This window comes from Oreochromis niloticus, linkage group LG9 (assembly GCF_001858045.2).
Source record: "Oreochromis niloticus isolate F11D_XX linkage group LG9, O_niloticus_UMD_NMBU, whole genome shotgun sequence".
Taxonomy (NCBI): domain Eukaryota; kingdom Metazoa; phylum Chordata; class Actinopteri; order Cichliformes; family Cichlidae; genus Oreochromis; species Oreochromis niloticus.
The window spans coordinates 32764823-32785143 of record NC_031974.2 but is presented as its reverse complement, the minus strand read 5'-3'; the positions used below and the strand labels follow the sequence as shown (position 1 = coordinate 32785143).

Below are 20321 nucleotides of genomic sequence, written 5' to 3'. Positions count from 1 at the left end.
ACACTATTCGCACAATCTCCCAGTTCCAGCAGTTCCAGCAGTTCCAGCAGTTCCAGCCTACATAAAGGTGACAGTCTGATAATTCAGCATGAACCCAGATTCCTCCTGTCAGCCTGTACTTATTTCACCAGCCTGGATCTTCCTGATGAGTGACAGCAGCACTTTTTATGTCGCTTGTTCGTTAAGCAACATGTTACTGAAGAATTACGCCCACAAATGTCAACCGTTTAAAAAAAGAACCCAAGTTGTCTTTGCTGCTTAATTACAGGTACCTTTGTTATTTCCAAGGTGTCATCCTTCAAAGCACAATTTGCTTCAGCATTTTAGAAATGATAATTTCACAAGCAAAGGAACACTTGAAATGTCTTCACTCAGATATCTTTATAAGCCACATTTACCCACGCTGATGATTATCTGGAGCCTGAGGTACCTGATGACCACTTTCCAAAGATCCTGGCTTTTATGTGGCGGCTCTGTGCTGGATACCAAACAATCACAGACCTGGTTTCCCAACATTCTCTGTATCGTTTCTTTTTTCCAACATCAATGAAATGTTCACCCTCTCAGGGATCAGCTGGAGAACCAGGCGTTCCAGGGCTGCCAGGTGCCATGGGTCTGCCAGGGTTCAAAGGTCATAAGGTGAGAGTCAACTCTTGTAATTACATACAAAAAAACAGGGTTTATTTGTCCATAATGAAGTCTTGAAAAGGCAGCAGAGGCAGCACTTGATGAATGATTTATGGCTCTAACTGTCAGGAGCTTACATGATTTACAAGCTGTACTGTGGAAATGTTGACAGCTTAACATAATACATACTTGTTGATGTATTATTCATACTGTGCTTAGATGACATGATTAATTTTAATGGTGCTGAAGGTTGTCCTTCACACTTCAAAAGCAGCATGCCCAGACACATAAAGACACAATAAACAGTCCTGATCCAGAACATACTGCTGTGTTTGATGCGCAGTACGCAATCCACAGGACATGTTGTTTCTCTCTTGTTAATTCTTCGCGCTGTCACCACAGTGTAACGTGGACGTGCTCTAACATTCAGTGTTGTGTCATCAGGGGGAGAGCGGTGAACCTGGGTCTAAAGGAGCACAGGTACGGTGGCTGTTCTTCCCGACACAATCATATCCAAACTAACCAGCTTCATGAGAACATACGATCCATCATGACTGCACAGGCTCTAAGCTCCATCTCAGCACACGTAGGCTTAGCTTAACTGAAGAACAGCACCAGTGATGCAGCACTCCATCAATCTTGTCCTAGGGTCAAACAACCTTTATAGAGCCTAGAGGTGTGTTTTTGACTCATTTTCCAGCTAACAAAAACACATCTGTATGTGCCATGCTAATTCATGCAGTGCTGGGGTTATTCAAATATCCAGAAAAAGTGAGGGACCCTGTTGTTAATCATTCTGTTTCATAACAACATCGTTTTTAGCAAACTTAAATACCCAGTGGCAGTATTCGAATATGTGAATGTGACGTCAAAGTTTCAGCTAATAAATGTGAAGCAACAAGGAGATGACTATAAAAGCAGAGAGAGCGACGCTCTGCCTTCTGCTTCTGCAGACGGGGCCAGAAACATGAAACTAGAGAAAAGGCAAAGGTTCACTGGCTACAGCGCTATGATAAAACCAGTTTCAAAATAAGATTTTAGCACAATGGTTTGGTCTCATTTGTTTGTTTGTTGTGTGGCATATCACTGTGAAGTGGGAAAAACAAACAGTTGTGGTACTGTTGTTCCAGTATGTTTCTGGGGTGGGGAATGTCAGGTTTTTGGTCAGTGGTCCTGACCTCTCAGTGATTCCTGTGATTGGTTGATCAGCGGTACATCTCCAGTTTTACTTATGTGGCATCATATCAGATGAAAACTGCTGGTGCTGCATACCAGGGTCAGGACTTTACACTTCAACTAGCAGAGGTTTACAGAGGTGGACATCAGAGGTTTACAGAGGTGGACATCAGAGGTTTACAGAGGTGGACATCAGAGGTTTACAGAGGTGGACATCATCTAATTGAATTCATTTGGAAACTGCAGGAAAATCAGATATAGTATTACAGATGATATATTTGACATTATACTAATGTTTCAAGTGCCACACGTGTTAAGACAATATCTTTGGCAGTTCTTTGTTGAGCTGAAGCAGTTACATCAAACAACAGCAGAGCTTTTGCTTATTAACTAATTATCACCTTTTTAAATAGCATGAGTACTGAGTGTTCTCTGATACAGGCTTTAACTGGTTGATTTTCCTCAGTTCTTCTAATTTTAATAAGAACATTTTGAACACCCTGTTCTGACAGGATGACACAGCAGACAAAGATGTTTGCAGCAACTATTCAAGCGATTACTTCACTAATATGACTGCATTAGACTGCAGTGAGTATGTAATATATTTAAGTAGCTCCAGTTTCTTAGAGCAAGTGTAAGAGGCCAGTGAAGTCTAATGTAAGCTGATCTTTTTAATTTAAACCCTCAGCTTTGCTGCAGCCACTGTTGTCTGCATCAGTCCTAAAGTGAACACAGATTCGGTTGCTTTTACGTGCACTAATGGCAGACAGACAGAGTGATGGCCCAGAGGAACAGAGAAAGCTCCTCTGGGTGCTTCCTCTGCTGCAGGATGTGGTTGGGAAACCACACAAACGAGATAAAAAAGTCAGGTTTGTTAAAGGTCACCAGCAGCCAATTCTTATCCCGTCTCACTCTGGCTTTCCCTTATTGGCTGCTAGTGGTAATCATGACCTTTTCTCCACTCTCTCTCTCACACACACACACACACACACACACACATATAAAATGAAGACATTGACAGGCACACACCAGTGCATACACACATTCAGCCCCACACACATGCAAACAAATTCACACAATCCTCCAGTCAATGATGATGTATCTCTTTTGCAGGGGGAGCGAGGCAGAGACGGAGATCTCGGGAGTCCCGGCATGCCGGTGAGTGTAGAATCCTTCTGCTTCCACTGGGTGGCAGCGGAGCTTATGTTTTCAAACGCTGTGTTCAAAATGAGTGTTTCTTGTGTGTGTGTGCACAGTTATTTGAACCAAATGTCCCCACAAGGACACAGGGATGGGAAACAGTCCTCACTTACAAGGAGCTAATTTAGGCTTACATCATGAGGTTACTTTAAACCAGTTTAGGTTGTGGAAAAATAGCGAATCGATGAAATTTGACCAAACCAGTATCTTGTTAGAATTAATTTTGTTTAGGCTATCTGTAGCTAATAAACTCGATCCCTCAGAGAAATTCTCCCAAAGTCATTACAATCCTGACAGATCCGGTCAGACGTTTACACACATCCATCATGAATGTCACTGTAACTGTAGGCTTTCTTTGAACTGTTCAAACGGTGGAATGATTGCACAGCATACATGCTTAATGTCTGCTGAAAACAACAATTGGGTGCAAAGTTTGAAATTGTTTTTGAATTGTTTGGATTGGCCACCAACACAGTGGCCATCAACAAGCCACCAAACTCAATATACTGTGTCAGAGACCGTGGACCACGACAGTGGCTGAGAATGATAATTATCACAATATTCATGCTCATCATGAGTTGATGTAAACCTACTGCCTGATTGTGATCTCACGCCTCTGTAAGAGAAGTGTTATATGGATTTGTGATCAAGCTCATAAAAGAAAACAATACAGTAACACAGAAAAGAAAAAAGGGGAGTGAAACAGCAACAGTGCTTTACACAGTAATAAAAGAATCATAAAATCTAGTCTGGAAGCACATATTCAGCAGCCACTCAGAGAGAGGTGACTGAGTTAATATGCCTTGATAAGTGACCCTGGAGACAAACTCCAGGGGCCCTCGTGGCAAAGCCCCAGCCAGCTTCGTTGTTCAGGCTCAAGCTAAGATCCACATTATTGAGGATCACAGTGCCACGGTTCAGATTCTTGACAACAGCGAGGAGGGCCCAGAGGAGACACCGTGTCAGAATAGGCTGAAATACAGACGTTTAACTGAAAATCAATGGTCAGTTTACAGGTTTCGATGGTGTGAACTGGCGAACAAATCTGAAGGTGAAGACAAAAGAGAGAGACAGACAGCAGCTCCAAGACTGCTGGAAGTGCAAAAAAGACACATTTTACAGCTCAGTCTAATAACTGTAAAATAATGACATTTTACATGTCTAATATGGACTTAACATCAGTCATACATGGAGAAACCTCTTGTTGCTCCGTTAGCAGCTTGTTTCTCTCAGGTTCATTTGTTTCTGTGTAAAATGCTCCACAGATGTAGAATGACATGTACAAATATTATATCTTTAAAAAAACAAGCAAAAATAACGTGTGAATTTATGTTGACGGACATGTAAAAAAGTCACTACTTACAGACATAGCTTGTTCACATACTTGCTTTGGCAGCTGTGACTTGTCAAAGAGGAAAAAGCAGAAGTATTACTAATAACATGAATAATATCAGCATGTGGAACCTGAAGCAGATAAATATAATTTAGCTACGTTTTTGTTGTTGTTCTTATCGAGACATGGAGGAAGGCCTGCTAGTGATTAGCTCGCCATACAGGAGCTGAAGAACCACTCCCGGGTGAGATGTGAGACATCCAGTTTGCTTTGACTCTGTGAGCCACGTAATGTTTGTAATAAACAAACAATAGGAGCTCTACATATTTATTATAAGAAGAAATCTATTTTTAGATGTAACTGTGAAACACTCCATTATCCATCAGAGAGAGGCGAGAAACAGCTGCAGAGACATGACAGAACAACTGCTAATGCTGAACAGATGGAATTCCAATGTTGTAGTTGGGAAGTATTTTCAAGCTGTTGGCAGTGAGGAATGATCGTTCCTGGCAACAAGGTGAAATGAGATTAGAGAAGCAGGGCAGTATAATAGAACTAGCATGTTTTTCCACATTGCAATTATCATCTTTAATGACTGTCAATAAACACAATAATAAAACATATAAATAAGAATGTTTCCACCTAATCTATGTAACTGAAGCGTATTACTAGGAGCGAGAACAAATGAGTAGCATTCAAGTGTTTATCAGTAGGTACTGATCCCTGAGGCGTTGCCCCTCACGCTCCAAGACAGTACACTTGGAGGTGTGTGTATGTGTACTGCAGCAGCCATGTTGCATCACACTGAGCCACGGCTGTGTGGTTATGCATGCGACACTGGAGACACATGAATGTCTCAGCATGCAGCTTAATGTTCACACTCTGTAATTCCTTAGTGTCGGGAATAGCCCAGCCTCCGTGTGATGTGCACTCTAGGCTAAATGCGTCAGCAGTGAATCACAAGCGTGTCACCTCTGAAATGAATTTGACATTTTTGTCTTCAGACACACTTCCTAATTCCTGCTGGCTAAAATAAATATGATTTTAGTTCGAGGGAACAGAGGGTGGGTGTGCCTCTGTTCCCCAAGAGGAAGTGATGAAGCTTTGGTACCTAAGGGAGGTTTCTTGTGCAACATACCATGTCATTGATTAGTCTGTTACTGACCGCACCCTTATTATGTCTGTATTGTGCCCGTGCACTTTATGGCTACAGCTTGCTAAATTAGCTTGCTAGTGTTAGCTGGTGACGTCTGGGTCCAAAACTCCATCACTGATGCTCCAACAGGTGGCATCATGGTGGCTACAATACCTTTCACACACAGTCTGTGGAGTTTCCTGCATACGTTCAGTGCTAGCATTTATGACGAAGCTTTTCGTAACAAAGCAGCAAACTTTAAAACCTTTATCTCTCTTGATAGGTTTCACTTTTTACTTGGAGTGACTCTAAATCATAAACATAGTTCTTTAGTAGGACCCTATGTACACACACACACACACACACACACACACACACACACACACACACACACACACAGGATGTTACTGCAACAGAAAATGAACATTAGTAATAATGCTATCTGTCAGATTTATCAATAACTTTGTTTACAGCATTGATTCAAGTCAAAATATAAATGCACAGAAGTGGTTTCTGCAACCATAATTATATAAAAGTGTAAAAAACAGAAAAGAATTACGCAATATTTATGTGTGTACATTTATATGCGGTTTTTGTGATAGCCACAGGGTTAATTCTGCTGAGGATGTCTGGAACCTAAACACATTTACCTTAGTTTGGTGAGTTGAGTAAATGCTGTAGTGGACATTTAGTCTCCCGAGCTGAACATTTTACATTGCTCGACATGTACAGTAATTAAAGATATTGGGTTAGGGTTATTTTTTGCAGTTTTCAATCTTGTCTTTCTAAACTTCTATCCATGCTATAAAAACATTCCCTACATAAAAAAAGACCTTCCGTCTGGACTCAGCTTTACCAACACGAGACATGGGCTGTTTATTCATTAATTCATTGAATAATTCAATTGAATGCATTTTATTTAACTATTTAATTACTCTAAGAAATGTAAGCTGGAAGCTCTTGCATGCTTATTCATATTAGCTTTATGGATTTGTGTGTTTGGTCTATATTATTAACCTAAAAAATTCTGAAACACTTGTGGACACTGATTGATAACCAATGACAAAGAAGGGTAACTGAAAGTCTTGAATTCTGTAAAACTGAAACCACAAATACTACGAGTCCTTTGACTGGAAAGCTCAGTTATTTGTGTGAAGTGCATCCACACAGTGACTTGAATAGAAAGCAACAAAAAGCTGCTGTTTGAGAAGAAAATCAAACGGTTGTCGCTACAACTACTCAGATGACTGAACATGCATGAACATTGCCCAACACCAGCAGTGTTGCACTGCTGGATGCATTCTCCAGTCTTTGAGTAGCAGTGGATGTCTGTAGGGTTTTTGACCTTAATTTCACATTGATTTTCTTCCTGTTACATCAGCAGTGCGGGTGATTGAGAAAGTTCCTTTGGCAGATTGTGCTGTAAGCCCCTGGCATTATGGCTTTTGTAAGGTTTCTTAGAGTTTCTTTCCTAAAATGACTGAAATCAATTACCTGGTCATGAAAGAAAGAGGAAGTCTGGAGCAAAACGGGAAGCATTTCATGGAAAATGGAACATACCAACCTATCTGTATCCTAGTACTCAGCAGTGTAGAAGCTTTATAGAACTGTGGTTACCACTGGATTGTGTTTTTAGGGGCTAAGAAATCCACATTTTCATCACATTACAACAAAGAGAAAGAGGTGGGAAAAATCTTTCTAAAATGCATTACAATAACCAACCTAAGATGTTTTGTAAGTCATCAGTTTGACAGAAAAGAGCAGTTCTGCATCAGCAATGCAGAGCAGCTCATGTAGCTTCTCTGACATACTGTCTTTGATGTAAGCAGAAGTTTCTAACTGTCTTTCTCTATTTTCCCCTCCTCTCGTCCTCCCCTCCCTCCCCACTCTCTTTTCTTCTTCCGCCAGGGCGAAGTGGGACCCAGGGGATGGAAAGGAGAGGTTTGTCGAATTAGACTTTGCGGTATTAGATATAATCCATTCTGTCTTATTCTGCACCACAGTGAGAAGGCCTGTCAAGCCTGCATGGCTGCTATAGAAGACTTACAGAGCCAGTACCTTCAGGCCTGTGGAAATCTGGGCCCCCGGGCAGAAATATACATCACAAAAGCACTCTTTCCCTAAGATGCACACATCTGCAAATCAAACACTTACTCTACTGTCTGCAGAATTACAATTTAAGGAGATACAACTTCCCTCAGTCGCTGCCATTTATAGGACATCAAAATATATCTGCTTTTTGATCATTAAAAAAGCAGATATGCGAAGTTTCACTGTTATTCACTGTTTACTAAGAGCTCCTTTAAGACTGTCGTTGCCCGACACCTATATCTGCCAGACCTTTTGCCTGTGCGTGGCACACCTGCAGGGTGACAACAACGGCAGACTATAAATTCTTTGTACTTGTTCCCAGGCAGGTTTACAGACTCTAGCTTCTCTTGACTGACAAAGCATTTGTATTTGTCACCAATTTTGTCAGTTGGAATAGCAGATTCGATCAGTTTCAGCTAGCTGAACATGCCTCGACTTTTATTGTTTCCTACTGACTAGATCTAAACTGAGAATACTGTAAAGGGTTTTAAACTATTACACCGTGGTATAGCAGATGTCAGAAGACTGAGGTAAAAGCTGTATGTCTGAGCCATGTGGAAGAAAGTTGCTGTATTAACATGTTTTCACGCCCACGGTTTCAAATGCTGCTGTTTTTGTCAGAGCCACTGCATATCAAAGATTTCATAGACAGGCTGCTGCAATATTGGACTGAATGGAGCAAGGTAGAGAGGAGTGAGTGATGACAGAGCTATTTAACTTTTGGAAAATATTGTGGTTTTGGTTCAAATGTCTTCTCACAACACCATGAATGTTAAAAATCTCATCCTCAACATTGTGCACATGTGGCAAGTTGGGATACTAGTCTCACCACTGCTGGAACAGGTGTGTCAAGCCACCAGCTCATTGCATGTTACTCATAGACGCCAAAGAGATTAGAAAAACGATTTGACATCCTGGGATTGAGAATGAGTTTGTAGTGTCTGACTGCCGAGCTAACACCGATGCTGATATGCTACGATGTTTTAACTTCTTACATTACAAGTGAAAGGCTTTTGATGAGGACAAACCTGTGTTTGACACAGGTAACAGTATCCCAGGTAGCATCAAATGGTTTCCTTGCACTTTTACTGTTATTAGCTATTACATAACCTTCCAACCTGTCATAGTATTATTTATCTGCTCATGCAGTTGTTAGGAGTGTTGAGAAAAAGTGTTTAGCAGTCAGTAACCGCAGATACGCATCAGTTTGACTGTTTCTTCCTTTAGAGTGTGACTTTTTTGTGCTCTTCTGTTGCTGCTTCAGAAAGGAGTGACAGGTGATATGGGCCCCAGAGGACCCGATGGAAAGAAGGGTGACATGGGCCACATGGGTGTCATTGGTCCCAGGGGATTTCCGGGACAGGATGGGTCGCCAGGCCACCCAGGCCAACCGGGCCAACCGGGATATCCTGGCAAACCTGTAAGTGTACCTCCTTTCCTATCTGATGCTAACAACCATAGCAGTGAGAATGAAAAAAGGACTGTTGGATGTTGAATGTTGGAGAAAAGACACTTTCCTGCCACACCTGGAGAGATCAGGGTTGGGAGTTACTGTGACACTGCTGTCAGTGTGTGTGAGCTAAATGAAGATGGAGAACTGAACATTGAGAAGATCCTCTAAATCTGCAGGCATGAGCCAGAGCATGTTTTCCAAGTCCCAGGGTGGCTTCAGCTGAATCAAAGTGTAATTGTGTGTTCCAGGGTAAGCCTCCCTCAGACGAACATCTTGTAAAGCTCTGCACTGATGTTCTGCGTAGTAAGTATTTGTTTGTTTTCATATCACTCTGCGGTGAATAAACCAAAGCTGCAGCCTGACACAGTTGTCTCAGACATTTCACACAATACCTTTTAATCAATATCCACTTGTTGCAGAAAATTTGGTGAATGTGCTCACTCTAGTTTAAATGATCTTTTTTGTAAAAGACCGTCTTAAACTCAGAATGAATGTGTTAGTAATAATAAATCACCTCCTTCCTGTTTTTAGTCTTTGATGTAAAGAAGAATCCAGTGATTTTTTCCCACAGCTCCTTTTTTTCCCACCCATAGATAATATAAAAGATGGATACTGTAATGTCACCCGCTGGTTTGTAAAGTCCTGTTCTGAAGTCTTGAGATGAGCATTTCCAATGTTGCCATCTCAGTGTTTTGAAACTGGATGTGACGAATGAGGCGTGGATCTGGCTGTGAAAGCATTCACTCATGGACACGAGCTGAATAATGTTCTTTCCTGCCTCTTACAATGACCCAAAGTTTCAGAATTGGTTTAACGTTGGATTCAGTGTAACCTGAAACGAGTATTTCAGTGTTTCCCTGACTTCTGTAGGGTCAAAAGGCTTTTTGTCTCTTAGTGGCCATTTCAAAAATGCAAAATTAAGACAATTCAGCATGTTGTCTGATTAAATCTTATGTTGTCTATGCTATCAGGCTTTTTAACTGCTGCTCACAGTACTGTCTGTCTGCTGCTTTGGGCTAAGCATGTAGTACAAACCTAAAATATACAGAGACTGCCTATAGATTCATATTATAAGACTGAATAACTGCAACCACGAATCTAAAGCTGACAATTACAAGCCGTAGTTTTCGGATTATAAGGCGCATTAAGCAAAACAAAACAGTCAGATAAATCAAACTTTACTCAGCTCACTCTTCGTGCTTCCTCCACTTCTGTACCATTGATTCATTAATGTTAAATTCTCTGCAGCTGCTCTGTTCCCGTGTTCTACTGCGCGACTGACAGCCTTGAGTTTGAAATCCGCTTCGTAAGCATGTCTCTTAACAGGAGCCATTTTGGGGTCCTTATACACACACTGTAATATTATGTTGAAGCAGAGTACGGATTACTCCGCGTAACTCACCAAAGTCGTACTAAAACATTTTGACAGATTTTTGAGCGCCATGTAGCACATAACATCAGTTCGAGGTCAGTAAGCACAACCAGAATTCATACATAAGGCGCACTGTTGATTTTTGAGAAAATGAAAGGATTTTAAGTGCCCTTATAGTGCAGAAAATGTGCTATATAATGTGTTTAACAAAAGCAGGTTTGATGCAGATTGTCACAGATTCTTCTCATGTTGTGGCTGTGCCCTACAGACCAGCTGCCAGCATTGCTGCAGAGCCTGACTCCTCACTCTAGGTGTGAACCCTGCCAGGGTGTGAAGGGTCCTCCAGGTGAGCCAGGAGCACCGGGACCCAAAGGCTCCATGGGAACTCCAGGCTACCCTGGCAGAAATGGGGCTCCTGGTTACCCAGGACCTCCTGGAATACAGGGCCCCGCAGGCCTCAAAGGTTTGATATGACACAGTTTCTTAAGGTACCTTCAGACAGGTTTATGTTATCTGTACACAAAGCTTCCTCTCACCAATGTTATATCTGCTCCATTGTGACAAAAAGCTCCATTCTGGCTCCTCACTCTGATGAAAACAAGGCAATAAGTAACAACACACCATCACAAAGAAGCGATGGGACAAAATTTACGACCGCTTTCATCAACAGTTAAAATCAAAACAGTGTCAATGATGAACAAATTGGATGTGTTGATGTTCACTGTACCCCATAAAACAAGATCATTAAACAAGCGAACATCAGTGAAAGTCAGCAGAGCAAAAGACAACAAATGCTCCACACCCATCTCAGTGAGCTGTCTGTGATTTATCACCACTTCAACACAGAGAGTGGCTAATCAGCTGTGGAAGATACCACTCCACTGCTGTGTAGCATTTTAACTTGTTAGGCCAGCCATGCAGCGACTGTGGAGGAGTCAGAGTTGGGTGAGAACATTACGGTGCCCTGGATGTGCACATATCCAGTGTACAGGTAATTGTACAACTGTCAGTAATAGTTTAATTCATTTTAAGTTTATTTATGTATCACCCATTCACAATTTAGTCATCCAAAGGCACTTTGTAGTTGGATGAAACTTTTTCTGTGGTTCAGTGCTGCATAATCAGGGTCAGCCAGGTTTTTTGCACAGTCAGTTTATGTATGTGGACACTTTGCTGTATAGTTCCTCTGACAGGGAGGTGTGATATTGCATACTTCTGAGGCAAAGCTACAGTGTGTTTATTCTGCTAGTTTGTTGCATGCTTGTCACACTTCAGATCATCAAATACATTTTAATATTAGACAAAAATACCTCGAGTAAATCAAACTAACCTAACGGAAGTATGACAAATTGGTACAAACCATACTGAGTGGAGACGGCCTTTTTCTTCCTGGACTCTGTAAACAAGGGAATCTGCCAGGAGCCCTTGGTTAAGTGCAGTGTGATAAAAAAGCGAGCTATGCCTAACTGATCCAGGAACTCGTTGACCCGGGGTATGGGATGAGCATCAGACTGTGACACCTTGTTCACCTTGCCGTAGTCAATACAGAATCCTATAGACCACAAGAACTATGGAGCCACACCGTGCACTGTCTGACTCTTCTATTACCCATTTTTAGCATTTCAGCCCTATGAGTAATTTGTATTTTGTGCTCAGGTAACCGATAGGGCCGTGAACGTACTGTCACGCCAAGGCTCTCTGGGCCTGTGTGAAATGTCATTGCAGACAGGGAATGGTGGAGTTTGGAAAATCCACGTCCCAGTTCATCTCGCTCCTTAAGAGAAACAGTTTGAGCCTCTCTCCATGCTTTGAGGAGGTTGCTATATCTGTGTGGCTCCTCCCCTGACCAACTGTACCACCTCATATTTAATGTCACCCACTCGCCGTGTGACCACAAATGGTCCTTGCCACTTGACCCCACTTTTCATTATTTATTTGTAATAAATGTTTGGAATCATGTATGATTTTCGTTCCACTTCTCACGTGTACACCACTTTGTATTGGTCTTTCACCTGGAATTCCAATAACATTGATTCGTGTTTGTGGCTGTAATGTGACAAAATGTGGAAAAGTTCAAGGGGGCCGAATACTTTTGCACGCCACTGTAACTTTGAGCTGGAAGAAAAGAGTAATACAAGCACTTTGTCTCCCGGTAAAGATTGCCTGAATACAGTCCCCTCTGTTGTACAGGTCCTGCTGACGTTCCTGGGCCTGGGACAAATTCTCTTGTGACAAACGTGTGTAGTTTTGCTTTCAGGTCCAGAATATATTGCGTTTCATTTTTAGCTGGGCTCGGACCTTCCTCCCTGTTTTCTTTAATTAGGTCCATGTGGTGGGGCGTGGTCTGCGGTGCCACTGCAGGGGAGGCGGATGCACCTGAGTGGCATGAAAAGTCTGTACCGAATCCTGGTTAGTGCTGTTGTTGCTGTTGGTGATGTGTTCAGCTGGTGCCTGAAAAGCTGCAGCTGCACCTGTGTTTGTGAACAGGAACCGTGTGTGTCAATAAAAGAGATGCTGAAAAGCATAGAAACATCATCAGGTCTGCCATGGATATGTTACAGTCCAACATCCCCCACAGCTTTCTGCTGAACAGTAACATAAAGGGAGAAAATCCTGTGGAGGCCTGGGAACCTCCCACACTGCGAACAACAGAGGGTCTAACCAACTATCTCAGTCACATTCATCCTCATAAATGGACTGAAGAATCATGGATTTCAAAGTCTTATTTAGCCACTCCACCAACTCATCATTCTGAGGGTGGCAGATGCTGAACAGGTTCAATCCCCAGATTTATGCAGTTCCTTTATTGTGCGAAACATGAATGGTGTACCCTGGTCAGTCAGTATCTCTTCTGGGATGACGACTCGGGAGATGATCTGAAACAGCATCTGTGCCACACAGCGCAGAAATGGTCCGTGCCAGCACTGCTTCAGGATATTGCACTGCATAATCCACCAGAAGTAATAGAAAGTGATATCCACGGCCACTGTGGGGAAATGCACTCAAACGGGACCTCCATTAATGATAGTGGGCGCACAGAGGTGAGACCGCGCCAGTAGGAAATCTCCCGCGGAGTGAATTACTAGTGCCGGCAGGGCCTACTCGTGACTTCTACCTAGAGTCAGCATCGGTCGATCCCGCATCCCCGCTGAGTGCAGCGCAGACGCTACATGCCACTAAAGGTCATGAAGGCATCCCCACACATACCGCAACAAGTTATCAAACCCCAGCAAATCTGTCCCTAGAATTAATGGATGCTTCAAATGCGGGCTAACTGCAGTCTTTACGCTGTATGTGTTTTGCCTTACTTTTTCTTTGCAGCAGCACTGTGGGATTTCCCCATGCACACATCTAACCTCCATTCACTCTGCCTCCAGGGTCCACCAAACCCTGGGTCTCACTCATCTGGGCCAGTGCCTGAACTGGCTGCAGAAACTGGGAAGGGCGCAAATACTTTTTCACAGTACGGTATACGAATATCTCTCACTGATGAACTCACTTTTGGAGTCAAACTTACGTTGCTGGGAGACCCACTGAACCTTTTGGCATCGTTTCCTTTTTCAGCATGGGAAGTTTTCGTTTGCATGGAAAACAGAAGTAAAATGTCCCCAAAACTCAAATTTACAGAGAACCTGGCATTTTTGTTCCTGAAGCTCTCGGTCTGACACAGAATCTAATGTTAGTTTTTAAACACAGACCTATCATATCCCCAGGTGACACGGGACCCAGAGGGTTGAAAGGCAGAAAAGGAGATGGAGACCAGGGACCACCAGGACCACCTGGACAGCAAGGTATGTTTAATTGTGCACATATTAACAATCCAATAACCTGTACACTGACACTATCCTCACTGTTATTCACCCATGCCAGGAATTTTACCTGAGAGTTCTGGAAAATGTGTGAAAGCTCTTAGTAGTGTGGATTTTTAATAAATGCCATAAATATATCACACATGTGAACTTGAATGAAATCCAATTCTTAATCGATAGAGTTTAATATAGTGTCAGCCCACCCTTTGCATCTATAACAGCTTCAACTCTTCTGGGAAGACTTTCCACAAAGTTTAGCAGTGCACATTTATGTACATAAAAGTACGTTTATGAGGTCAAACACTGATGTTGGACTAGAAGGCCTGACTCGCAGTCTCTGCTCTATCATGTTGATAGAGCAGAGATGTCTCCATGTCTTTATGTATCTTGCTTTGTTCACTGCTGCTCAGTTATGTTGGAACAGGAAGGGGCCATCCCCAAACGGTTCCCCAAAAGGATGAAATTGTCCAAAATGTTTTGGTATGGTGGAGCATTAAGAGTTCCTTTCAGTGGAATTAAGAGGCCCAACTCCTGAAAACATCCCCACACCAAACCTTACCCTTGGCACAGTGCAGTCAGACAAGTAGCGTTGTCCTGGCAACTTCCAAACTCAGACTCATCCATTGATTTGCCAGATGGAAAACTGTGATTTATCAGAGAACCCGTTCCACTGTTCCAGAGTTGAGTGGTGGTGTAGTTTACATCACTGCATCTAACACTAAGCATCGTGCTTGATGATGTAAGGCTTGGATGCAGTTGCTCATCCATGGAAACCAGTTCCAAGAAGCTCTCTTTACAGTGTTCTTGAGCTAACCTGCAGGCCACCGGAAGTTTGCAGTTTGGTTGATGCTGAAAACAATTGTTCACATCTGCACACTGTGCACTTCATTATCTATTTATATTTATACATTTTTCACTTCTGCACAGTTGGTATGGAGCACCCATGATTTCACTGCATGTACAATGACATAAAGGGCTATTCTATTCTATCTGCTGACCCCGCTCTGTCATTTTATGTGGTCTACCACTTTATGGCTGAGTTTTTGTTGTTCCCAACCACTTTGTCATAATACCGCTGTGGACTTGTTGCATTATTTTGTAAATCTATAATCTAACTGACTTGAACATCCTAATTCAATTATCACTGACCTAAATTAGGCTAAGTACAGAGGTTTTTCTTATTTTAATCTTTCCTTATCACTCCAGGGATTCAGGGTCCCCGTGGCTTTGATGGAACTGGCCAGCCGGGCAACCAGGGAATCCCAGGCAAACCGGGTCCACCAGGAGATCCTGGTAAAAGGGGTAGCCCAGGACTTCCAGGGGTTTGTGACATCTCTATGTGCTATCAGACCTACAATCTCAGGGAACACTACAGCAAAGGACCACACATCTGATGACATGGGAGTGAGAGAGGTTGCTTTTGACTTGGCACCCGCTGCTGACACCTTTAAGAGAGAGATATCTGCAGCCAAGGCAGCTGTAACCTCATGAGCTGGTATAAACAGAAATAGGGAGGGCATTGATTCATCATCACTGAATTCATGATCAAAGAGGGTCAAGCAGGCTAGCGTCCAGATATTTTAAACTTCTAAAGTTTAAATAGTGAATTCTAAATCCTGATTGAGTCAGATGAACACCAAGAGCTGTAACTGAGTCGCATTGTTTTTGTCAATGTAAAAGGCAAGAAGGCCAGGAATCTGAATAATAATAAATGTGTCTACCTCCTTGTTTACCTGAATTACTGTTTAAGTTAATGATACAGAAGGCAAATATGATTAATACCCTCAATAAATATGTATAACATCTATTAATTAAATCGTGGGCTAATGTGACAAAAGCATCATTACTATAAACTGCATATTAAAATATTAGAGAAATAGAAAAGAATCAGATCTTATGCTGTGCTTGGAACCTCTGCTTTTCAACTGAGGATCAGCCAGTGAGGTTATTTCTGCCGTCTGTGCAGCTCGGCCTCTGAGAAATGATACCATCTGCAAAAAGTGCAGCACCTGCCGCGATGATGAATTAGGATCTGTTGCGGGTTGTATGGAACACGCCATTTTCACATGATTATGTTGTGAAAAGGTTAGGTTAACACTTTGGTCAAACTTATGAATCTAAACAAAGTTCAAAAGTTCATAACTGATAAAGATCTTGACCTCCTTCAGGTGCACAGTACATGTAATCCCTAAAGGTGGAAAAACATATTTATGTCATCTTTTGTGCACAGATACCACAGTTTGTTCTAATGCAAAGCTGTGACAGATGGTTTGTTTGTTTTTGTTTTCATGACACCTGTCACTGCTTTTAATCTGTCATATTTGTTTTCTTGTTTACCAGTATTATGTGTTCACTTTGCATTCCTTTTGTGTTCATGTGGATTACTACTTCCAGGTGTATATTTTATTTAAAAAGCAAACTCTAATTGTAATATTGCTGCTTAAGCCACCTTCAAGTGTAAAGGTCATCCATGTCTTCAACATTATCCATCGTGTTTCTGCTTTGGATTTCTTTTCTCTATTTTAGTACTGTTAAAATCATTAATTATCTCTAGTCACTTTCCTTTTTTAATCATTTATTTTGCCTTATAAATTATACAGCTTTTTTAAAAAAAATCTTAACAGTCTCCAAACACCTCACAGGGCACAATCCATCACATCCTTTTAATTTGAAATTACTGGAGGAAGTGTGGAGTATTAATTTCAACCTGAAAACACAAAAACAAAAACAGATATATGATTCGGACTCACAGCAGCCCGAGTAGTGAGTACTGTAGTATTATTAATATTCAAACACACCCTTATAGTTGAGAATTAAAAACAAACTATTTCTAAAGATAAAGCTAAGAATGAGAAAGTCGTGCAGTGTTGGCAAAATTTAGCACAGGTCACATGGAATGTACTGATAAAACAGGTACTATCTATATCGTGGTCTGCAAAGATATATTATTGCAGCAGTGAATATATTTGGCAACATGTTGCTATTTAGATTTTTTTTACAAAAATGAAACGCCTATAACAGTGTTGGAACAGAAAGTTATGATACGGAGGCAATTTGCAGACAGCAAAACAGTATACATGTTATTTTTAAATAGGTTTTACTTTGTCAATGCATACAATGTCTTTGTATTTAATTTCTCCATATTTGGAGAAAACACTCTCGTTTACTGTAGACAATCACAATACTGCATCAATGCCTAAGTAAATTCTGTAAGAGGAAATGTCTCTGTGACCTCATGAAGCTAAACTTCTTACCCTCATTATGCAGAGTGTCTGTAAATATGTGAACTGACCAACCTTTGGTCCCAGGCTCAGTTGGAGCAGCAGCAGTTTTTTGGACTTCAACTTTGGTTTCATTTCCAGTCTCAGAGGCTACCACTCGGTTAATGGTTACCACAAACATCCCAGTGTTCCACAGAATACTTTTTAGGCTTTTCTTGAACAGCGTCACAGTCACTGAGCACAAGACTGAGCTGAATTAGCCGTGTTTAGTCGTCCTACAGTAGAATCACAATGTGAATAAATTCGTTTTACAATCTTATGTTATTAATGATTTTGCAATACAGTACAAAACATAGCATTTTAATGCTAACAGGCTAACATTTGAATATTCCTTTTATTGTGTTTTTTTTATCAACAAATTCTCTCCATTCTTTACCCAACTGAAAGCTAACAGTTAACTCAACAAAATGAATTCAGCTGTGTGCAGAAACAAGTGGGAAGGTGGAGCCTAATAGGGCAGTTTTATCAGATCCAGGTAGAGGGACTTAGCATGATGCAGCTTATGCTTGCTAACTGTTGTACACAAAATTCAGTGAGCATTCTCACACAGGAATAATCAGTGAAACAATGAATGCAAGTACTGGGACACAATATGGTAATTATTTTTTCACACAACATCTCCGTCAGCATTTGTACAAGGTGTTTGTTTTCATAGGAAACGGCTCCCAGAGAAGAGTATGGTTAGGATTGATAAGGCATGTTATCACTTGTAGACTGGAAGTAACAGAGCAACTCTCTCTCCAGGGTTTACAATTTAGGAAGCCAATTTCCCAACAAGTCTGTTGTTTAAGATTTTTAATTTTTCACTTGTCAGAATAAACTTGGCAACATTCATATGACTGCTGCGAGTGGGGATAGAGTACAGTTAAATTGAGTTTTTAAAACTCCAGCAATAAAATCTGACCAGTGCCTTCACCATGATGAACGACTTTTAAAACATCCAAATTCATTTTTGCTGAAAAATTAGTGTCTACAACAAGTGAGTCCAATATCCATTAATATGTGTATATGCTATAAATAGATATGAAAGTGGTTTATCCTCATTTCCCTGTAAATGAAAAACATTTACCCATTTGTAGAAATAATGGGATTTTCATCAGGAAACTCTCAGATTAGAACATTTAAATGCAGCTATTTTGCATTCATTGGTTTCCACTGAGTAATATGACATAAACATTAACATAATGTTAATAAGTTTATATTGTGTATAGTTATTCACTGTTCACTCATCTGAATTTGTTTCTTTGTTTGGTTTCTGTTCAAAGTATAATTATTGTTGAATATGTATAATAAGAAATGTTAGTTTGGGAGTTATTTCCTGTTTTCACCATCATGTTTATGTGAATGCACAAATGTGTGTTAACAAGCGTGTGTTTCTCTTCAGCAGTCAGTCTGTCAGAAAGATGCTAAAACTTTCCTGTCATTGTGTTGCTACACGGAGATGTGCACTTTGATTTAGTGTCCTGATCGTTCTATGATCCAACTTTTACAATGATAACTGAGTAAGAAAGAAACTGGGAGTGAAAAAGCTTCACCTTTTAAACACGTTGGCTGTAGCTATAACATTTAGTAAGAGGTTAAAAAACACTGTGTATTTGTGTAACTTTATTAGCAGCGTCCTCCTGAAATGCACCAACAACATTGAGAGTACCATCCTCCTCTCTGCCCCTTAATGCTCTCTGGTCGCTATGGTAACGCGTAAATATTTCTTTCAAAATAAGACGCACAACTACAACACGGGGAAAGACCCAGGGAAACCGAGTTAACGATAAAAACCCTGAAAACCATAAATTTCACACACGAGCCTCAACTCTCGCAGCCCGGTACCAAACGACTCACGGACTGGTACCGGGCCGTGGTCCAGGGGTTGGAGACCGCTGTTCTAGATCAACTGAAGGCTTGAATAGCATTACTTTGGACTACAGTAACACTGGGAGGAATCATGGAGTCCTTTTGGACCAGGATGACCTTCAATGCGTGCAGTAAACACATGCAGTAGTGTGAAACGCTTTGCATTTGCACAGTATCCATACAAACTGGAAACATTCTGGTTATATCTGGTTAGACACCATGCTTCTAAAATTCCTGAGGGTCAGGGTTCAATAACATCAGTTTTATTTGAATTTAGAAGCAAGAAATGAGAAATCATCCAGGACTGTATGTCTGTAAGACAGTCTTGGTTCTAACTAATTTTATCTTGCTGAATGGATGGATAAAGCTGGGTATCATCTGCATTGTAATACAAATTGCTCCCAGCACAGAACCTTGTAAACTCTGTGATTAACCCTGATGTGTGAAGACATCCCCCCCCCCAATTACGTAAACAAATTTGAATCTGTTGAATAGATATGATTCAAAGCAGTACCAGTGCTGTACCTTTAAAATGGACAACATGACACATTAGCTGTTTTACAACTAGAGAGGGTATAAGACTGCAGCGCTGCTTCCTGGTCTCAACTCCTGTCACATTTTGGGGGGTTAATACATTTGGCCAGTTTGTGGCAGGAGAACTGCTCCACCCAAAGTGGGGTGGATGCTGTTTCTCCTTATAATTGCCCAATAGACAGCCAACTGTTTAAAAATATAATATGGCTAAACATGTCTCTACTGATTCACCTTGAGAGGAAACCGGCACAAACTCCAACATTGTTTTGGTAAAGTTACACACTGACTCAAAACTGTTGCTGGTGACCTCTGATTGACCTAACTTCATGTCGTTACTGCTGATGTGATTTATAATTTTTCACAAGTGTCTCTGCTTTCACGTTTCCCTGTATAGAGCTGCTTGTAACCAGAGTGTTTTTCCTCGGTGGGTTTGTCTCAGAGTGGGAGGGGCTTCAGAAG

The 20321-nt window shown here is 41.3% G+C and overlaps 1 protein-coding gene across 1 annotated transcript in view; it reads left to right on the top strand.

Annotated features, from left to right (window-relative positions):
- Positions 1–19136, top strand: part of si:dkey-225n22.4 (collagen alpha-1(XXI) chain) — a 67471-nt gene extending 48335 nt beyond the window's left edge. The window contains exons 24-32 of the mRNA XM_019362846.2: positions 568–639; positions 1072–1107; positions 2917–2961; positions 7380–7412; positions 8827–8982; positions 9264–9318; positions 10656–10850; positions 14101–14178; positions 15403–19136. Of these exons, the coding sequence (XP_019218391.1) occupies positions 568–639; positions 1072–1107; positions 2917–2961; positions 7380–7412; positions 8827–8982; positions 9264–9318; positions 10656–10850; positions 14101–14178; positions 15403–15590 (858 nt within the window). The 3' untranslated portion in view covers positions 15591–19136. The remainder of the gene's footprint in view (positions 1–567; positions 640–1071; positions 1108–2916; positions 2962–7379; positions 7413–8826; positions 8983–9263; positions 9319–10655; positions 10851–14100; positions 14179–15402) is intronic.
- Positions 19137–20321: the final 1185 nt, after the last annotated feature.